The 18,107-nt window shown below is 36.7% G+C and overlaps 1 protein-coding gene across 1 annotated transcript in view; it reads right to left on the bottom strand.

Moving 5' to 3' along the window:
- LOC149782399 (heat shock 70 kDa protein 12A-like) overlaps window positions 1–16,748 on the bottom strand; it is a 54,633-nt gene extending 37,885 nt beyond the window's left edge. The window contains exons 1-3 of the mRNA XM_089935129.1: window positions 16,698–16,748; window positions 10,019–10,327; window positions 7,427–7,648 (exon numbers count right to left, since the gene is read on the bottom strand). Coding sequence (XP_089791255.1) covers window positions 7,427–7,648; window positions 10,019–10,327; window positions 16,698–16,748 — 582 coding nt within the window. The remainder of the gene's footprint in view (window positions 1–7,426; window positions 7,649–10,018; window positions 10,328–16,697) is intronic.
- Window positions 16,749–18,107: the final 1,359 nt, after the last annotated feature.

Raw genomic sequence — 18,107 nt, 5'->3', positions numbered from 1 at the left:
ATTATTTATTTATAGGATTTTCCACACTTTCCCCAAATTTTGTGACGCCCGCTAAAAACTAACCCACCGTCGCCGCGACAACGCAACGGAGGTATTTTCCATCAGGCGCCTCATTCAATGATTTCTTTCTTCGAAATATTTATTTCGTCGCCAGACGCCGCGGTGGTAACTTATCGCCTCGTATGCCCCCTGCGGGGATAATATCTTTTAACATTTAAAAGATACTCTTATTATAATAATGTCAGAATTTGAGGCTGCACTTCATGATTACAGGCGTCGTAACCCGCGAATCGCAGTTCGTGACAGGACTACTGGCACCGGCCGAAGAATAATTACTGAAAAAGGTCCCGATGGCGTCACTCATATATGTTATGTCCATGAAAACAGGGAAGCTGAAGCCCGGGCCCGTCTGAGGGAGAAATATCAGCAAAGACGCCGCGAGGACTATAGAATACTGGCGGCTGTCCTAGCTAGTATTGGAAATAAATATCGCGTTGAGCGCATCGATGGCGGAATTTCGATTACAAAGGAATAACACTTTGTTCAACGCAACGCCTTGTCCATGTGGGTCACGAATTTAATGTCCTCGGGAGATATTACACCGGGAACTGTCTCCATCACGAATTTATCCTCACGAGGTTTTTTCTTTTTTTTACTGTCGGTGGTTGTGTCGAGTGTCTGCGTCGTGGTTGCGGCCAACATGTTGTATTCATCCGTTATATCATCGATTCGCTGAATCAGTAGCGCATTATCATGTTTCGCTGCAGCAAGTTCTCGTTGAGCGCTCCTAAGCTCGTTTTGGAGTCTATCAACGCTGCGTTGCGCATCATCATGACGCCGTTGTGCATCATCGTAACGCCGTTGCGCATCATCGTAACGCCGTTGTAGCAGATCATAATCACGTTGCACACGATCATACGCGACTGTACTATCAGCGGCATGTTTCTGTTGCACCAACGCGGCGCTGAGTTGCCGTTGCAATGATTTATTCTCGTTGGACAAATTATTTAACCGCCATTGCAAGTCCTGAATGGTTTGTTTATCCACGATGGCGTCCATGGATGAATTCATCACCGGCGATGCATCACTGGGTGCGTCAACAATTTGTTTTATTTCATCGTCGATGCTGAGATCTATCATTCTGATATCGTTGTCGGGTTCGTTTTTCCATAGTTTGTAGATACGCTGGTAGCTGATTCGGTACCGATCAGCTATTTCCGATATTGGTGTTTTTCCACGGAGCCGCATGATTTCCCTGACGTCTTCGTCGGTTAGCATTCGCCGATGGGGCATTATTCCAATGGAAATTTTTTTATTTTGTAAAACAACAACAACAACAACCCGAATTCGCCAATTGAGTCAGGTTAAACCCGGGCGGCCCATTTCTTCGGGACAGATGTAGCGTGGAAAATCCTATACCACACTTTTCCCAACAAAATTCCGTGTATGGGGAAAGTGTGGAAAGTCCTATAAAAAAATAAATACCACACTTTCCCCAACAAAATTCCGTGTATGGGGAAAGTGTAGAAAGTCCTATAAAAAAATAAATACCACACTTTCCCCATTTTACGCCGACCAAACAATTATCATCGGACCATCGGACGCATTTAACGGACAACAACCTAATAACTCGCTGGTTTTTGCATGGACAAATAAACCCGATGGGACCCCAGACTGGAAGGAGGTCACAATACCAACTGGGTCATACCAAATGGAACAAATCAATAAAGAATTTCAACGCAGGGTAAAATCAATCACAGGAAAAGAATCAAAAATCGCTATTACGGTTCATGAACCGACGTTATCGTCGACGATTGAAATAAGCACACCGGGGTATATGGTTGATATCTATAACAGTTCAATAAGAACCATACTAGGTTGGCCCGAGAATCCACCTCATGAAATCTCCGCGGACTTGCACACGAATGCGCAATCGTATCACGAGATTAATCCCCGGTATCGAACTGATTTGTCTATTATAAAAGGCGCGTTATTACCCAGCGGGTTTATATTTCAAGACAGGAATACCATGCAATGGTATTTTCCGTATAAGGAAACTCCTAAATTGTCCGCCGCGGCCACAGTTAGTTTAAATGATATCACTGGTGCGTTTACCGAGATTAATTATATTTACCAATCACAACTAAAACAGCTACGGAAAACAAAAGCACGAAAACACGTTGAGGTGTTAAACCAACTTATATCAGACATGGAATATATTAATAAGCGAATCGTTGAGACAATATCTGCTAACAGCGATGGTAATAAACAAAAATTTTTAACCGAGTATAATATCACAGAAGACGATTTACCCGATCTCAAGTTTCCAGGATACAACGCACCAGAACTAAGAAAATCTCTTAATGATTTTCTCGGCCCGTCAACTTATATCCTCAGACACGATAACGGAGATGGTGGTAGGCATATTGCTCCATACAACGTAAATATCGCATCGGTGATAGCAATCAATCTAGTGTGTGATGCTATCGAAGGGAGTTACCAGGTAGATACCAAGCAATCAAATCAAGCTCAACAGGGGTATATCCTTTATTCATTTTCACCAACAGCCCCTCCGGGATTCTTTATCGTTGAGAACCCGATTAATCCGGTCTATATGCGATGCCATAATCGGTTTTTAACGAGAATTAATTTTAGACTTACCGATCAGTCAAATAACCTAATTGATCTACAAGAGGAGGAGTTAGTGATCACTCTGTTTGTAAGATCATAGCAGCAGAGGGGGCGATGACATCGACGCGGTCGTCGATGTATTTACCGGACGCTGACGACGCTGGAGATCGGCGCGCAGAAGGTATTAATTAAACCAAATGACGATTGGACGATCCCCCGACGACGACGTCGTTTTTTTTTTACCAGGCGCTGACGACACCGGATCCGCTGAGTGCAGAAAGTATTAATTAAGCCAAATGACGATTGGACAAAATGTCCGATTCGCCCCCTCTGCTCTATTTCACGTATATTTGTCGCCGCCGGTAAACAATCATGCATGTAACTGCTCTTAAGTTTGCTTTTGTTTTTGTTCCGCACCGTATCCAGCAAATCAAAATTCCACATAGATATTTTCACTGCCCGGAGTTTTATTTGCTCGCTAATGTTATGGTGTTCTTCTTTGCCCCTGCAACGTTTCCTTTTTGGTTTGAAAAATTCTTTGTTTCATGCCTCCCGTTGTGTCTTATACTATTTCGTGTCTGGCATGCCCAAGAGTACCAAAGCAGCGGCCACTGAAACAGCTAGTGCTGCAGCGAAAATCAACCAGATATTTCAGCGATAGTGGCCATATCGGAAACCTCTGAGACCGACAATGTTATTTGCACTCCACAATGTGCTTTTCGCGCGTTATTAAAATAAATCATATGTCGCTCATATAGTACAACTGTATTTGGCCTGCCATGTATAGCTGAATGCAACTGCGACGCCGCTTATCGTAGTGTTGCTCTACAGTTTCTGTCGGTTTCTGATCATATTTTTGTAATTTGGCATTGACTCAGGTTGTTTATGTTGTTGGGCATACTTATATGCGAATTACGCGCATGATCAACTACACGTGATGATCTAGCTCACTTGGCTAAATATTCAGAAAATATTACATGTTTTTTTTTTGTTGTCGACCTTCATTAGTCCACCTATTCCACTCGTGAAACAGTGTTTGTCCGACAATATAACCGCAATAAATCTGTAGTCATCGATACCTGTACGTGTCTTGTCCGCACATACTCAGATATGTACAACAACGGCAATTTATCCGAATTAATCCAGATGTTCCAATGAAAAGTAGCATATAAGATACAAGACTGTGAACTCCTTCTGAGATATATGGAGCTATGTGTCAGCGTTATGAGCACGCAACATAAGGACAAAAGCAAGCGACAAGAACATGATACATGACTATGATCAAAATCTAGCTGAGTTTCTTCGGTTGGACCGTGATGACCATTTAGTCTCCATGACACACCGAGATTATGAAACGTCACAGGGTGTTTTGTTCCAAGTTTAATCGATCAATCTCCTGAAACGCTACGAATGGACGCAGAAACACCTTGCTGTCGCGCGACCGTTCACGTTAATATCACCTTGACTGTACCTATAGTCTTTGATAGTTGTTCTTCAGCGAGAGCCGGCGTCAGCTTCGAGCATCCACAGCCATACTTGTGAAAATGTAACGTTTTCGTTTAGCCTTTAGGTTTCTCCTCCGTTTGCAACTTTAGAGTGCCAGATTTGCTTCTTCGTCACTGCTGAATTGTGTCAGAATCACTGTTTGCTTCCCTGATCACGAAGAATCTTTCCCAGCTTCTAAAACTGGTCGATTAGTTCTAAATTTGGCCCTTACCAGGGAAGTCGTATGCCAGTGAGTGAAATACTCGTTTTGTGCCCAACGACCACACGAATGAATGAATGAATGAATAAAATGGTCTCTGACAGCATTTCTCACAGAACAGTTTATTACATGCACACAGTTTTGAGGATTCCAGAGTTTCCATTGTAGTTCGAATTTTCCCACTTGCACCAAACCAGCATTGGTTATATGGGTAAAGAACGCCGTCTTTTTTCAAATGATGGGCGTTTACCTATCAATATTCATTGACATACTGTTGGCCACAGCCAGTTGTCCTCACCATTTTGGATCAGTTGCTTTGATCCTTTCCAATCATATGTATTACTAGTATAATGTTATTAATTCATTTCGTCGTGCTAAATTTTTTTTTGTGGGGTAAATAGCAAGGCGGTGATTCTACCTCCATATGTTTATTTCGCTGCTTGACTTGCGGTGTGCTAGTACACCGAGAACATATCCTACTGGCAAAGATTTATGTTCCGTTCGCAGATTTGTTTTTTTTTATACCAGGATGTATGGTAACCATGAACAGGTAACTGGGAAATAAACACCTTTTCAGCATGGTCTGTCATTTTGTCAATCGGACCATAAATTGTCGTTGCTATATTTTCAGGTTGGCCACCTGATACCACCGACTTGGTGCTGAGAAAGAGAGCACGTTATGATAATCGATAATCATAAGTAAGCAAGGATACCAAACATATCATCCGACTTAAACATAGTATCCATTTGAATATTTAAAATCGTATCTAATAGCACATGAACCTGAAACACAACCTACAGTTTGGAATTTCACTATGAAAATGAAGTCATATCATTTTTTAAAAAAAATGAAAATGAATGTGCCTGTAATTGATTTAAAATAGTCATGCGTATAATTTGTGAACGTTTGAAATATCATAAAAATTTAAATTTTTTGAGCAACTAATTGCTGTGTCACAGCGTTTATAATATATAACTACTTTCACATGTACTTCAAAAACAGAGAAATAGAAACTTTGACACTGACCGGTAATTTAAAAAAATAGAAATTAATATTTCTGAAGATGACATCGGTTTATTAATGACAACTTAAATTTACAATTAACTGTCCACTTTAATTTCATCTACAGAATACTCACCTGCATAACTCATAAAATATTATGCGTAATGAAAAAACACATGTAAACATGTAAATTACTACATTTAAACTAATGCATGATTTATCGTAGCATTTATTGCAGGCATGCACAATATGACAAAATGCAAGTGAAACGTTTGAATGTAAAGGTTATGTCACATGAAACTACTTTGTTTTATTACATGTAGTTTTTAATATATTATTATTATTATTATTATTATTACTATAGTTATACACCTCGTTGCATGGAGTTCCTTTAAAGAAACAATATAATATATTGCGAAATCCTTGTAAATGCAATTGTCGGAAATAGCAAAGCATGATACTTTACTTCTGAAACTTTGATCGACATTAAGAAAAATAATCTGTTCAAAATCCAACGGTACTCTTCAATATATTTCAGCATGTTGTTGAACATAACTGTTTCATACGCAAAAAGTGGGCAGGGAATCACCATTTAGAATTTAGTTACAGATCAATCAATCAGACGCGCTGATATGCAATGCATATACAACTGGAAATTGTTTGGTGTAATTCATTGTAAAATAAACCCTTTTCCTTATCATTTAAACTGCGCCTACCATTTAAGACAACTTGCCGATTATTGCATTGTCAGGTGTGCGTTTTCGCGTTCTAACATAGACTTAAAAACCCAACGATTTATGTTTATTTGAAACATTTTATGTTTCAATTCCCTTTTTGACGACGTACATAGTGCTGGTGTTTAGGGATATTCAGTTTATAATATCGTTCCGCGTTCTTATAAACGAGATAAGACACATGAACTATTAAGTCGGAACAATGAATTCAGACGACCACATAAAAATGGCCACAACGTCCCCTTAGTGATCAAAAAGAAACATGTTAGTAGTAACAACACAGCTCAGATCAATATGACAATAGTTTGAGACAAACATAAGTTTGATCATCCAAATCCCTAATGAACTTATTTATCTCTTACTACAAGAAAAACACAAAGAAGAAAAACTGAATGGAACCATAAACGTATGGCCTATTGATTACATATTCGTATCAACGGCAAAATTTTAGATTCTAGGAGAATGTGTTCACTGTGTGTTCTATTTTAATTACTTTGAAAACGTTTGACTAAAGAAAGATAATTTTCGATACAACTGAATGGCTTCAACAAGGATAACTTATCTTAGCTTGTGACCATAGTTACCCAGGTATTGTTACATTTTATGTTATTTATTCAGTTCGGTTTTCAAACTTCGGGAGTATTTATGAATACGACGCTTTTTTACTAAGGTGTAAAGAGTTATTGTATTAGCAAATAATTGAGAGGTCTGGCTACATGGACAATCCGTTTGCTAAAGTTGAATAATAAGTATTTAAAAGAGGGTTTGTTCATACAGTCGTATATGTAAAATTATAGCAAATGAAACAATATTAGACGAAGATCCAAGATCAACTGCGATTAAACTCGAAAGGTTTTGATGCAAAGTCTATGAATGCAAACTTTGATCAAGAGTTTCTCTAGTATTAATAACGTGGGTTACAGTGAACGGCGTGAAGTAACGTGAAATAAAAAAGAATGCAAATTAGTTTCAACGCAAAAACGGTTTCAATTATTTAATTTAGTCTGGTGTTTTTGACAATTCTGAAAGTATGGATAGATTCAATTTAGAAGAGACGGATAATCGGGCAATAAAACCTTCATGTCCGAGCGAGTGGTAGTTGTGTTTAGCTTTTAATAAAGTATGTCTACTTTAACTTTTAAGGAAAGGCTAAGAACGTTCGCTTCCAAACATTGTATTAGCGACTTACAATTACAAAATCAATTATGTTAGGGATTGTGTTTTTTATTTCTTGGTATGGTTTCTGTTTTCTTTATATATTCAAACTACATGTAGACGTACGATGAAAGTTAGGTATTTTCCTTTTATCATAAGACTTATGTAATTATTTTCAAACGAAATCAAACTCAAAACCTTTATAGCAGCCTCACGCATGAACTGCTTAGCTTTATCGTCCCATATAGCTGGAACAGTTATGACCCAGAAAATGCTTTTTTCAGACATCCCTCCTGTTATCTGTCCTGCACACACGGATAATAAGTCGTTCTTTAAGTGTCCTATGGCTAGACTGATGACCGTCATTGCAGAAAGTGTCTTGCCCTCTTCATCTTCAATCTGTTTCACACGACTGAGTGTCTGCAATCACAACGATATTCCTTTGATTTGTAATGGTTGATACGTCATTTACAATGGATGAAGAATCCTAACAGCTGTTCGAATATATTTTGAATAATGAGGAATAATTGCCATGGCACGTATTTTAAAATTGTAAATATTACAATGTACAAAAGTTTTAATCTTTAATAATGCAATCCTTATTGGGGTTATATTGTAATATAAGCCTCATTGGTGGAATTATGCTAACTATAATATCAATACACTTTCCAGTTTGTTTTTACCCACCTACCGATTAAAAAACAAACGGCATCAAGGATATAAAAATGCATAAAACAGTAAATTTGATCATCAATTTATAATTTCAAAGCTGATTGTGGCAAAGGGATCCCAATCACTGTCAATGTATTGGCAGTTAGAATCGAACACAAGTTTGTTGATAAATATATGGTCTTCATATTTGCATGGGCGTGTCTATGTTTTCAAGAAACAGATGTGATGTAGTTCACTGTCTTTGATAATATATAAAAAGTCCGTAAATATTTGTACACATTCATACAACAGTCCCTCCATTTTATTTACTTAATTTGTTTTAGAAGTCATAACATTAGACATTAAAAATTGGAGGTAGACGAAACATTGTTTTATTGAAATAGGTCATTTACTGAAAAAGAAAAGAACAGTTACCAGTCTGTTTGCTTGTTACATCGAGGGCTTTTCTTTAGTTTGAAATGCGAATAAACTAATACTGCTAATTACTACATGGCGACAATCAGGTAAAAGATTATGAATTAATGAATGGACTAAATTACGTGCATTTTGTTTATCATTGATGCTGGATAGTGTGCAAATATTACAGACATTACATATTCCACTTATCTCCTTAACTAGTATCTAACTACCCTAAGCGCTTTCGACTCTTAATGAGTCTTTTTCAAAGGCATACACAAAACATGGACAAGACAAGCAACTAAAACAGAAAATCTGTTGTATTTGCAAAACTTCACATGACTATGACTTGTTGCGGATACTGGAAGATATTTTATATTGACATAGAAATCGATGAGCCATAGCGTCATCGGTTATTTTATGCAGATGTATGTACGCGCAAATTAGTTATTATATGCTACTGGGTGACCAATAAGCACATTTAGAAAATTATTGAAAAGAAAACATGTCGGCTGCAAAGAGATAATTTTATTTGTGAACGGTTGTCTTTTTCTAGTCTTCTTTGTTTAAACCGCATGGTTTCAGTGTTCTATGGCGTCGTATCCAGTAATATTCCTTTTCTTTCCTGGTTTCTGAAGTCCAGTTGGGGCTATGAGCAATTGCTTTAAGTGTTATATCACTGAAGGTTTGCCCTGCGACTGGGTTTCTGTACAGCTTCTATTTCATCCACTCAGGTCTACGAAGATTGATCCTTTTGTGTAGTTTTTCTGTTTCTCCGACATACTGGATGCTACAGATCTTATATGTGCTTATTAGTCACCCAATAGCCTATAATTACAACCATAACAGTACAGTATCGGAGATATAATGTGCGCGTACATAAATTTGCATAAAATAACAGATGTCTCTATGGGTCATCGATTTCTATGTCAATATAAAATATATTCATGCATATGCAACAAGTCATAGTCATGTACGTGTGAGCTCTATATCGTTTCGGGTTGAAATAAACTAGCTCGTCGATTGTGGGATTTATTAATGGTTCGAGGTAATACAGACTCGAAAGGTTAGTTTTTTTTAAAAATTGTATTCAATCCCTTGTCTTTCACTTGCGTGAAAGACCAGTGCTCTTCGCAACTCGCAAAACTCGAGGTGTTGTCCGTCTCCAATCTAGAGTAGGAATGCCTGAAGCTTTTTTGTTAGTTTGGCGGGGAAGTGATTGTAATACTCCTGACGCACGGGAATCATGCACCGTGATCGATCACTCGCTCACTCACTCATGACAACCACGCACATTGTTACACGTCGCAAGTCCTGGGTCACATACACTTTTGCTAAGATAACGGTTTTTCTGTTTTATTTGTTTGTCTTGTCTATGTTTTGTATTTGCCTTTGAGAAAGACTCATTTAAGAGTCGAACACGCTTATCAAGTTAGATACTAGTTTTGCATGGTTCGTAGTCAGTTTATTACATTTATCTTAATCAATCCCTGACAAACGTGATCCCTTGCTGGATCCAATGCACTTGATATGACTGGTATTCGCCATATGACATACGATTTGTACTCTTTATATATATATATATATATATATATATATATATATATATATATATATATATATATATATATATATATTTATATATATATATATATATATATATATATATATATATATATATATATATATATATGTTCGTCCTCTTTTTAGGCGTTCTCATACCTTATCTTCATACAAGCTCATTTTGAATCTCCTGAAGTAGTACCAATCATGATGTTGATTATCTGCAACCAATTGCGCATATTTGTCCTCAGCATCGTATCCAAAAGCTTCCAATGTTTTTTGGTCGGGACGGATGAGAACTGTTGTTGGTGCCTTAACAGAAATATTTGTCCCACTGTTCCAGGATTTTGTGTAAATTTTTGTTGGATTAGACTGATAGTCATGCTTAAACGAGAATGCCCAACTCGAGAACGTAGTCCCGAAGTCAATGGCTCCAACAATAATATGCTCTAGTTCCTTTGATGCCGCCTAGAAAAGATATAAATAGTCATTATGAACGATGAATGTTTGTGTGTGTGTGTGTGTGAGAGAGAAAGAGAGAGAGAGTACTTGCTCGGTTGCATTTACAAAGTGGTTTTACTCCCTTTATCGTTGTAATATCAATAATACTTTTAAACACCGGTTTAAAAACCAACACGTTTCTTTGTTAGTATGATTAATTTGGATTCGGTTACTGATCTAAGTCATAGCATTGTATCTGCCACGAATTTGTCTTTACTTCTTACACCATCGCAACTCAACCCACCATGAGGAGCAGATGCAAGAAGATAATAACGTATTTTCATACTAGTAGCTGTATGGAGGATTGGGAGTCGTACACGAGTTAACATTAGCCCATAGGTTAGCATGCTAGGGCGATATTGGGTCATGGGAGAAATCCTATGTTAAATCGGTTCATACGTTTAACATTGTGGGTAAATGATAGTATGATTGGAAATTGTGGACCGCAAGTATGGGTACTTGTGGGAAATATTGCTAAAATGACCATATGCTTAGACTGGGGATAAAGGGTAACATTGTTAGAGGCAGTTCACCTCAACTGTAGTTAAATTTATACATTGTTTGAAGTGTCTTGCCTTATAGGGCACCCTCTCTTATTCATATATATATACCTGATGTTAAGTGCTTATTGGTATGTTTATATAATTTGTAACAGAACAAAACTGAAACCAATCATGTAAGCTAAGTCAGCAAGCGATTTATTTCCGACAATATAAATTATAGCGCCAACAATTGCAGTAGTTTAAATTACAATCCAAATTCTCCTAATTATCCAAAGGTGTTCCTAATGAATTACAATTGTCTTGTTAGATATGCATATAATTCTATAATAATTTGACTTTCATTAGCTTGGTTTTCTTACTAATGACACCAAACTTAATTACACAAAATAAAGCAATATATCACTTATGTACATGTTATAGTGCATATGCTACAGTGTATCATATTATATTTTCCATGATGTATTTACATGTAATATCAATTTTGCATTCTTGCAGGATTAAGCTGAGCCTCAACAATTTCCAGGTTTTTCATGTGTATTTTAGCTAGGAAAGGTATGGATATCGTGATTTCTAAATTTAGCTACCAGAGAAAGAGCTGAAATATTATTCACCTCAAAATGTAATTCCAAACATTAATTCTGGATTCTGGAATAATGTACCTTTGCTTGATTATGTTCCGAAACATTGGATAATCAACACAATTCGTATCTCCTTGAAATACTATCCCATCAATCACTACATCACTTGCATCAACATATATTTTAGATAATTGGCTAAATTTGACTGCGGAAAGAACAGGTGCAATTTTAGGTATGGTCACTAACTTGTCACAATATTCCGGACATTTCTCAGACCAACAACACTTTAATTTCTTTCCAAAATGAATTTGTCAGAGGCTTTGGATTTATGGAAGACTTTTTGGAAATACTATGGACAACATCCAGTAATAACTAAGTATCGAATATGTTTCGTTCTTCTAACAGTAACTGGGAATACAGAGAGAGACTTGATATTAACTTATAAGTGTTCAACTTGTCCACGGCTAGTTCACTTCTACCTATATTAACCATCCAATCTGCATCATTGAGCCGATGTACAAATGGTTTCAAAGTGGTCTTAGTAGGTATGGTTGTAGTTGATGTCAACCATGTATGCGTTTCAATTATCCAGACCAGATGTTAACAAATTCATCAAATTTTGGAATGTTGCTGGACATCTTTTCATTGCAAGGGTATAACTTTAAACTGATCAAGTCCATCTGGAGCTGCAAATCCAGACTTTTTCTTTGGAAGAATACATGGATAATTGAAGTATAACGTATTACTTGGAATTTTAAATGAATCTTCACAGAATACTGAATTTCTTTTGTCAAATATTCCTGTTTGAAAGGACTCATTCCATATAGATGCTGATTCACAAATGGAGAATCTACAATATAAACGTTCTTATAGACTTTATTCCTTCGCGTTGGAACATCAGTAAACTGGATTACATATTCATGGAATAGCTGTTTCGTTAACTCTTTTACAACTGTTATATATAATACAGTTTAGAGTCCAGACTGTATAACATTTCTTAATGCCTAAGATTAAGGTTAAACCAGAGTCACTACAGATTGCATTCCACCATTTACATCCTCACTGTGTGTGACAGAGTTATCTCTATCAAATTACACTTTTAAAGACTGTATATGGCAAAGTTGATTTTACTTCCCTCTGCCAGGCTATTAAGACTCACTGGTCTTAAAATATAGTAATCGTAAATAGTGCAAAACTAAAAGTTTTGTAAAATGAAATAAATTTATTTCCCTAGCATACAAGGTGAAAATACAAATAATTGACGGCACTGCGAGTTAAATCCGAAAATAATCCTCGAATTACAGACACAAGTCCTAATAATACACCTGCATTAACATCCGTGGAATTCCAAACTAAATCTAACGCCGAAAGTGTTGATGTGTCTGTGTTGGTTGGAACAGTGTTGATGTATCAACAATCTTTTGTTGAATCACAATAATATAATCGAAGATTTAATCCTTATTGAAATTTCACTATAAAGTGAAGTCTCTATTACCAAGAATGTTATCATAGCACTTTTATATTTCCAGAGAAGAAATACAAATATAAATTTCAGCCCCAATGATAAAATGGTCACGGAATAATATAAACTGATTTTGTTAAATCTTAAAGCACTTATGTATATATTTTCCCATGACAAGATAATATAGTTCTCTACTTGACCTCAGGTCGCTATTAGCATTTTCTAATAAAACTATTACCAAATGGAATCTTTCATAATGTTTACAATATACTATGTTAGTTATAATTAGAAACATATTACTAAAATTATAACATAAAACGTGTAATATGAGTGGTAGACTATGTATTTGGGAATACAAATAACATAAACCCTTACGAAAATACATGTTCAACTGTTTTAATGGTGATCCTAATATTAAACCTGTATAAAATGTTACAGCCATGAATTAGATTTTTATAGAACAATATCAATTATTCAGGTTAAATCACCAACATAACATTTTTTTCACCCATCCTATAGTATACGGACTTAAAGATATATTTCTAATTAAAAAATAAATTTTAACGTAAATAATATATATATATATATATATATATATATATATATATATATATATCATGAACAAATGCGTCTGGCTACCTTTAAAATCAGTAGAAATTTGTGGGCAAAATTGCCGCGGCGAATACTGTTGGTATCATAATAATTTAATCAGAAAAGGCTATTTAGGGCCTCAACCATGTATAATTTGCCAACAGGGATTGCGAGGTAAAATTAAGATATACCAAGATTGTGGTGGAAAAGATTATCGTTCTTCATGTTGTTATTACATAACAAGATCTCCTGAATACTTTACTCGACGAAATACCCAGCCATCAATAGATGACTTTATAAATCAGAAAACAAAAATCTGATCGTCATCATCTTGACATTTATGATGTGGGGAAATGCGCGATAAAATATTATTATTATAGGAATATCGTGCATTTCCCCATAACCCAAAATGATCTAATTATGTCATGAAATTAATGCCTCAAGATGGATTTTTTAGCCTCGATGCGATTTGTTTTGTTTTTCAGTGATGTCATCAGCGGACATTTAGCCTCGTTATGGATTTGTTTCAATAGCAGCAGGCAGGGCGAAGTGTCCTAAATTTATTTCAGATTTTTAAAGAATCATTCGCGATCAATAAAGTTCTCAAAAATCAAAAATCGGCCCCAATCCTGCAAGAATATTTTCCCGAGGCAGACACAAAAACACTGATGTTATTTATGTAACTCAGAGGTACACGCAGATACCAAAAGTAATTAGAGATAATTGCAATATTTTAGCTGTTTTTAACGGCATAGATACACACACTCTAAGAAATAGTCAGAAATTTCTTTAGTCATGCTCAAGCTGCTCCTCACTGATTTATAACTGTAAATTTGCATGATCCTCGAACAAGATATCGAATTGGCCTTGACAAAGTATTTGGATACAAAAAAAGATTACAAAGACAGCAGCGGGGGGGGGGGGGGGGGGCTGACCTATAGTGTGTTTCGGATATTATGGCGATTTTTAATCATCGTGGAAGCATTTATTTTGGTAAATCAGCCCTTCTTCGAACAAAGTTTTCTGTAGAGCTTTTTATATGGAAAACGAGTCTGGTCTGTTCGCCCTGCCTGCTGCTATATGTTTCTTTTTTAAACTCTCTTTCCTCTATTAAGAAAGTTTGGGACACTATACGCAAAATCAACGGAAAGAGAAAACAAAATCCTCTCCGACATCTGAAATTGAACAATAACAATTTTAGTTCAAAACCTTCCAGAATCGTCACTAACATCTCTTTTGAAACTCTTCAGTGATTAATGGATTACTGGTAATGTACCAACAATTTTGAAAGAGCAACTGTAATACCAGTTCCCTAACCAGGTAAAGATAGCGAAGATCCCAACAGCTACCGACCTATTGCACCCACCAGCTGTGTGTGCAAAAACAATGGTACGAATGATCGATTTTCGGCTTGTATGGTACTTGGAAACTAACAATTTAATATCTCCTTTCCAAAGTGGCTTTCGATATGGCCGTAGCACCAATGATCATCTGGTTAGACTGGAAATATTTATTCGCGATGCATTTATCCAGAAATAACATTTAGTAGAGGTTTTCTTTGATTTAGAAAAGGTCTATGACACGACATGGAAGTACGGGATACTAAATGACCTGCAGATCTAGGTCTAAAAGGCCGTCTGCCCTCTTTCAGACAGATAATTCAAAGTACGAGTGGGCTCTACCCTCTCAGATCTGCACGAGCAAGAGATGGGTATGCCCCAGGGCAGTAATTTATCTGTGACGCTTTTCAACATCAAAATTAATAACATCACCAAGTGTTTGGCTCCTCGTGTGGATTGCTCGTTATCCGTTGATGATTTTCTAATACGTTATCGATCAAAGCACATGCATACAGACAACTACAGCAAAATAAAAACAAGATTCAAAATTGGGCCACTGCAGACGGTTTAAAATTCTCGAAATCCAAAACAGTATGCATGCATTTCTGTCAGTTACGAAAACATTACGATGAACCTAACCTCACGTTGGACGGAACTCCTATTCCAGTTGTTGAGGAAACCAAATTTTTAGGTATAATCTTTGACAGAAAACTGACCTTTATTCCACACCTAAAGAACTTAAAAGCTAAATGCTTAAAATCTCTCGATCTACATAAAGTAGCAGCGCACACTGACTGGGGTGCTGATAGAAAAGTCACACTCAATTTATATAGAACGTATATACGCTCCAAACTGGACTATGATTGCGTTGTGTATGGTTCAACCAGAAAATCATATCTTAAAATGCTTGATCCAAATCATCATCAGGGAATAAGCTGGATCTGGGAGCATTTAAAACATCCCCGTGTGAAAGCCTACTAGCTGAAGCGAACGAACCACCGTTATTGCATCGTAGAGGAATGCTTTCCGCACATTATGTTCTCACATTAAGATCAAACCCTCTGAATCCTGCTTTTTAGGCTGTTTTTCAACCCAAATACAAAACCTTATACGAAAATAAACCAAACGCCATACCTTCCGTTGTCATTAGAATATCATCCAGCCTTGACAGTAAAAAATGGATCGTTCTAAAATTCAGAAAACGTCCATCTCCGAAACACCACCCTGGCAACTTAAACAACGAAAAGTACTTTTTACGCTAGACGATGGAAAAAATCCGAAACAAATCTTTCTGTCTTCCACAACTCTTACCGTGAACTCCTCACCGAATTTAACAACTACACAAAAATTTACACCGATGGATCAAAGGATGAGGAAAAGGCTTCTGCAGCCTTTGTTTGTGGAAATCACACAACGCAAGTTCGCTTACCAAATGGAACATCAATTTTTTCAGCCGAAATCAGAGCAATAGACCTTGCTCTGCAACATATAGAAAATAAACATATTTTAAACAGTATCCTCTTCTCCAACTCGCTATCAGTACTCTAGTCACTACACAACAGAAAACTGGAGAATCCATTATTAAAAAACATACTCGTCGAAAATACCGAGCTGAGTGTCTCCCACAATATAATATACGATTTGTTACCTAGCCATATTGATATTAAAGGTAATGAAAAAGCTGATCGCGTAGCTAAAATGGCCCTTACTCAATAGCCATCTGATTTTGAAATACCGTATACTAAATTTTAAACCTAGGGTCAAAAAGTCTTTGTGCATAAATGGCAGGCATCATGGAATAATGCAGTGACTAACAAACTTCATGCAATCAAGACAACTCTAGGAAAATGGACTCCCTCCTACATAACCATGCGTAGGGAGGAAATAGTCATTGCAAGAATCCGAATTGGCCATACTTATATTACCCACTGCAACATACTTAAAGGTGAAGACCCACCAGTGTGCGATTCGTGTAATGAACCATTCACTGTTAAGCACTTTTATGATATAGTGTTTTGACCTGCAACCTAAGCGCGATCAGTATTACAATGTGCATGACATGAAGGAACGTTTTGATACAATAAACATACTTGTATTATAGAGTTCCTGAAAGTAGTGAATATTTACTATAAACTCTAACTGTTATGCTATCACCTTGTGCACTATTATGCAACATATATAGTCCCTTTTTCAATACCTTTTCATCATTCTTCATTAACATAAACCATTTACATCATCCGTTGATCGGGAAGTTTTATTTTTCACCGCTACCATCTTATCGTTTTCATTTCAACCATTTTTTTTCTATCGTTGGTCGATATAAGACTTTTTGTAACTTTAAAAGATTATACATATAGCACTGTTTGGCGCTAAATAGCCTAACAATGATGCGCCGTTAAAATACAATCAAACAAACAAACACACATGCATTTTAGTACAATTTGTGATTTAATTCATAACACTATGGGGGCCCCGAGTGGCCGAGTGGTCTAAAGTGCTATCCGTTACGGATCACTGCCATCTCACCTCTGTCTATGTGGGTTCGAGTCTCAGATTCGGCTAATGTGGGTATGTGAGAAAGCTTGCCAGTAGCTTCTCGTTGGTCGGTGGTTCTTTCCGGGGTTTTCCCGGGTTCTTCCTCCACCATTAATACTGGCTGAAATGTAAAGCCTATCGTGTGCTGAAAAATTGCTATAAGCCCTACAACAATAACAACAACAACAACAATACTATGCATTCTTCATAAATGTTTACTTTGCATCCTATGAAATTAAATTCTTTGTTGAATTTTTCAAATCCTGATGGTATTTGCTTTTTGTTACATAGTTTAAGACAACCGAGGCGCAATAATATATACATATATTATATATATGGAACATTTATTAAGACACTTTCGATCAGAAATTCATTTTTGTAAGTGGGTAACTACATTTTACAAAAATAATCATTTAAAGTGCAGACTGACGGGTTAAAAGCAGAACGAAAGGATTCTCTATTTAACGGTCGTTGCGTAAAGGATGTTTAATAATGTTGTCAGTACAGTCTATCAACCAACTGGCGCGAAGAATAGGTGAATAAACGTAAACGATTAGAATGGATAATCGGGCAATGGCCGTAAACGTTAACAGTTCGAGATGGGTCCAAAATTAAAACGTCCCACAATGTTGTTGAAATACCTAAGCTACTAGCTGCCCACGCCCGAAACCACCCACCCCGTCAATGTAAAACGAACACACCTTTTACATCAAATAGTGCGAGCTTTACAGCAATGAC

This window comes from Sinohyriopsis cumingii, chromosome 15, assembly GCF_028554795.1.
Source record: "Sinohyriopsis cumingii isolate HCF-2022 chromosome 15, ASM2855479v2, whole genome shotgun sequence".
NCBI lineage: Eukaryota > Metazoa > Mollusca > Bivalvia > Unionida > Unionidae > Sinohyriopsis > Sinohyriopsis cumingii.
Note: the sequence above shows the minus strand (reverse complement) of the source record. Positions and strands in the feature narration are given on the sequence as shown.